At 58.4% G+C, this 654-nt stretch overlaps 1 protein-coding gene across 1 annotated transcript in view; it reads left to right on the plus strand.

Moving 5' to 3' along the window:
- NDUFS7 (NADH dehydrogenase (ubiquinone) Fe-S protein 7, 20kDa (NADH-coenzyme Q reductase)) overlaps positions 1-386 on the plus strand; it is a 1,777-nt gene extending 1,391 nt beyond the window's left edge. Inside the window, exon 4 of the mRNA XM_010159428.1 lies at positions 289-386. Within this exon, the coding sequence (XP_010157730.1) occupies positions 289-386 (98 nt within the window). The remainder of the gene's footprint in view (positions 1-288) is intronic.
- Positions 387-654: the final 268 nt, after the last annotated feature.

A 654-nucleotide genomic window follows, 5' to 3' on the forward strand; every position in this document is an offset into this window, starting at 1 on the left:
ACTGGGGGGGGCTTTAAGGTCCCTTCCAACACAAACCATTCTGTGATTCCGTGAGATGCCGCCTTGCCTAAAAGCAAAGCATTTCTCTACTTTTCGGAAAACAAACGGCTTCCGTTTCTTCGCAAGCGCAGCCCTGGCTTTCGGGAACTGCAGCCTGCGACACCCACGAGGCCCGAGGGCAATCACAGCCCGCTTTGGCGTAAAGCTTGACGGTGCCCCCCCGGCAGGCTACGCTGCGGCACAGCTAGCAGCCCCACGGGCTTCCCTTTCCCTCTCTCCCTCTCCCAGGCTGCCCGCCTACCGCTGAAGCTTTGCTCTACGGAATCCTGCAGCTCCAGAAGAAAATCAAACGGGAGAAGAAGATTCAGATCTGGTATAGGAAATAGCCCGGTGTTTGCGACCGTCCCGCTTCCCGGGCACCTGCATTCGTACGCACAATCGGTCGGTGTCCTCACACGCCTTCCAGTAAACCTCGGCCTGGCCAGGGTGCTCCTGGCTTCAACACCCCTCTGACCTTAAGCGCTTTTCCCTCAAAAACTGGACTGAGAAGCAGGCTGAGGACGCTCAGCGTGGGGGTTTCTGGTCTGAACAGCCTGCGGCGGGATGGAGAACGTTGGACGTCGCCTATCGCGACATAAACAGGCTCGCCCTTCC

Source organism: Eurypyga helias, unplaced genomic scaffold (genome assembly GCF_000690775.1).
Source record: "Eurypyga helias isolate BGI_N326 unplaced genomic scaffold, ASM69077v1 scaffold34789, whole genome shotgun sequence".
In the NCBI taxonomy this organism is placed as follows: Eukaryota; Metazoa; Chordata; class Aves; order Eurypygiformes; family Eurypygidae; genus Eurypyga; species Eurypyga helias.